The sequence below is a fragment of the Nannospalax galili genome, unplaced genomic scaffold, assembly GCF_000622305.1.
Source record: "Nannospalax galili isolate Female #2095 unplaced genomic scaffold, S.galili_v1.0 scaffold5986, whole genome shotgun sequence".
Lineage (NCBI taxonomy): Eukaryota > Metazoa > Chordata > Mammalia > Rodentia > Spalacidae > Nannospalax > Nannospalax galili.
In genome coordinates this window covers 53,369-56,755 of record NW_008354008.1, presented here as the reverse complement: position 1 = coordinate 56,755, position 3,387 = coordinate 53,369, and the positions used below count along the sequence as shown (strand labels likewise).

General features: G+C 38.6%; 1 protein-coding gene across 2 annotated transcripts in view; it reads right to left on the bottom strand.

The window, feature by feature from the left end:
* Positions 1 to 1,751: 1,751 nt before the first annotated feature.
* The window catches only part of Esf1 (ESF1 nucleolar pre-rRNA processing protein homolog), a gene marked incomplete at its 3' end in the record, with an annotated part of 15,112 nt that continues 13,476 nt past the window's right edge, over positions 1,752 to 3,387 (bottom strand). For both annotated transcript variants that reach the window (XM_029555019.1, XM_008851085.2), the window contains 1 exon segment: positions 1,752 to 1,904. In XM_029555019.1, coding sequence (XP_029410879.1) covers positions 1,752 to 1,904 — 153 coding nt within the window.

Here is a 3,387-nt window from a genome sequence, read left to right as displayed (position 1 = left end):
AGAACACTAATGCATCTTTCAATTCTCATCAATGAAGCTCCTCATGCAACAGAGGGTCAGGAACACAAAAGGTCACAAATGGCTAAAATGTAGAGAGTAAGAGTCTACAGAGTGTGGGTCCTTGAACAGGACTCCTGTATTAAAATCCAGGGCTCAGGGACTACTGCAGAAGAGGGGGTGGAAAGATTCTAAGAGCTAGGGAGGAGATGCATGACTATATAGAAAAAGAGTCCTACAGGCTCCTGAGACCCTGTTCGTATGAACCCACAGCAATGGTGTCAGCATGTATAAGACCCACTCAAACTCAAGCAGACAAAAACCCACCACAGATCTGTAGAAATGGACAGCAGGGCCCAATATTAGTCAAAGAATTATTGGCAGCTGATTATTGCTGGGTGAGAAAGAGTTGACTAGATCTCAGTGGATGAACTGGCAGTTAGGGACATCTGGGGACACTAACTTGACATGATAGACCTTAACACAAATGATAGAGTCTACGAAATCAGTGCAGATGCCAGTGGGAAAGGAGGTACAAAGTTGAATGAGTTGACTGTGTATGAAAGCTGATTATTGCTGGGTGAGAAAGAGTTGACTAGATCTCAGTGGATGAACTGGCAGTTAGGGACATCTGGGGACACTAACTTGACATGATAGACCTTAACACAAATGACAGAGTCTATGAAATCAGTGCAGGTGCCAGTGGGAAAGGAGGTACAAAGTTGAATGATTTGATTGTGTATGAAATACACAAAAATTCAATTAAGAAAAAAGAAACAAGTCTTTGGGCTGGAGAGTTAGTTCAGCAGTTAAGAGCACTTGCTGCTCTTCCAGAGGACCATATTCAGGTACCAGGACCCACAGTGCTCACAATTATCAGGTGACTCACAATTGTCTGTAAGTTTAGTTCCAGGGGATCTGACGCTCTTATCTGGTCTTCCCAGGCACCTGCACACATGTGGTCCACATACATCCAGTTGGGTGCACAAACCCTAACCCTTGGTTTGTGCCAGTGCTGTGGGTCCATGAGCAGTCAAGGTCAGACTCAGGAGGGCTTTGAAGGAACACCTACAGTAATGTGGTAGGAGTACCAGAGAGAATGAATGAGTTCATTTTTAGCTTTTTGTGAGAGATAGAGAGAAAATAAGTAGGGGGTGAATCTCACATGGGAAACAAGTCTTGTTTTCCTTATAGTATTTCCTGGATGGTTGTTGGTTTAGACCACAATTAGAGTTGGCATTATTCTTCTTTGGCGTCCTCTACCTTTCCTTAATGCTGTCTTCAAAGTCAGTATCTTCTCCCTTCCAATAGCTCTCTGCTTTCCTGACAGACAGTGAAGCTCATTTTTTTCTGTAATTTATTTTAGTTTGTAAATCTGATTCCAACTACAGATTATTTTAGGCACAGTCTTCTTTTTTAGTGCTTTCTTGGTTTTTGATTTACGGCAATTTCAGTAATAATGGGGGAAAATAAGGAATTCAGTAAATATTGGTCTACTGCCAATCTTAAGATGCCAGTGTCTTAAAATTATAATAAACCTCACTTGTTTTGTTGAAAATTACTTTCTCAATTAGAGAAGAAAAACAATTTGCTAATCTCTGTGCCCTGCCCTAAATTTGGTAAAGGTGACATTCCATGACAGCTCATCTAAAAACTACATAAGTACTTTAGACTACAACAGAAAGTATTTCTTTCTATGTCTTATGATCATGCTACACTATGAGATTCAGTTGGTAAGATACACACTGGATTACCTCAGATCTATGAAAGAACAACTACTTTCAAATTCCAGGCCATCGCAATCTTCATAAATTTTACTTGCAGTTTCAGGAGAATCACAGTCTACTACTGCATAGTAGTACTTCAATCGTTTGAACTGATAATCTCTCAACTTCTCTCTAGAGGTCCTAAAGGGGAAAGAATTCTAAATTAGACTTCTGTTAGAACACAGAAACCTCTCCCAAAAATAAATGTACATGAGACCCTGGCTTCAACCCCCAGCATGGCAGCACCACCACCACCACCAGTTTCAAGAAAAATATATTGTATGCTGTCCTTCGTTCCAAGCCATCTTTCCCACGATTTTATTTATGAACTCTAACTACTTTAGCTCGACTTATCGTTCTGAAAAGGCACAGGCTTTTAGTGCTTTAAATTTAGCACCTAGAAAAGAAGGGTGTGAACATTACACATACTCATCTATAATCTTAATCTTTTACAACATTTATTTATTTTTATTTTACTTTTTGTTTTTATGTACTTTGCAATCATGTATAGCAATACCAAGTAAGATTCTGGACAAGACACTGCTTTGAAAACACGTTTAGAAGGTATTAGTTCCAATTACTGATGCTAGAAATGTTTACTCCAGAAACATGTTATTGAATGTAAATATTTATTTTTAAAACCTTTTTAACATTTATTATTTTATTTATCTGTATAAGCATGTGTATGTATGTGGACATGTGTGTGCTGTGGAGCACAGGTGGAAATTAGTGGACAACCAACTTGTGAGAGTCAGTTCTCCCCTTCCACCATGTGGGTTCTGAAGACTGAATTCATGTTCTCAGACATGGTAGCAAGTACCTTTACCCACTGAGCCAACTCACCAGCCCAAGATCAAACAGTTAAAAGCTTAATTTCACTTAATTATAATATATTCCTTGAAGGTTTTCATCTGCCTCTCCTGTCACATCTATTCAATCACCATTTTTATTAAGTACACACATAGCTCCACCTAGTGGTGTAAAAACTATCTTACATTTCTTAAAAAAAATATTTTATTTATTATTTTTATACGTGTGTATTGCCTGCATGTAGGTAAGCGTACCCATGTTGTGCAGTGCCCACAGAGGACAGAAGAGGCTGTCGGATCCCCGGAACTGGAGTTACAGACAGTTGTTAGCTGCCATGTGGGTGCTGGGATTCAAACCCGTGTCTTCTGCAAGGACAGACAGTGTTCTTGACCACTGAACCATCTCTCCACCCCAATAACTTTTTGTTATTCCTCTGTTTTCTATTTAACCCTCAAATAAGAAAAATTATATAATATGAAAGTAATTAAGAGCTTCAGACCGGAAAGTAACATCTCAGAAAAAGGCAAAACTTATTCAGAGCAATGAGGATTAGAGAACTCTAAATCAGTTTGATCATGAAATACTTCTCAAAACCAGCAATAATTATTTTGGCAAATACATAAATATATACACTTAAAATGTTGCTGGCAGATGGCCGATGGGAGGGGCAGAAACAGTCTCTTTCAAGCATGGTACTCTTGGTTATGTTAACCAGACACCAGTGGATGGACCCACACTGAAGGAAAGCTGGAGATATAAATTAGACTCTATAGACCTTATTTATACATATATAAAAATAAATATATAAATAAAA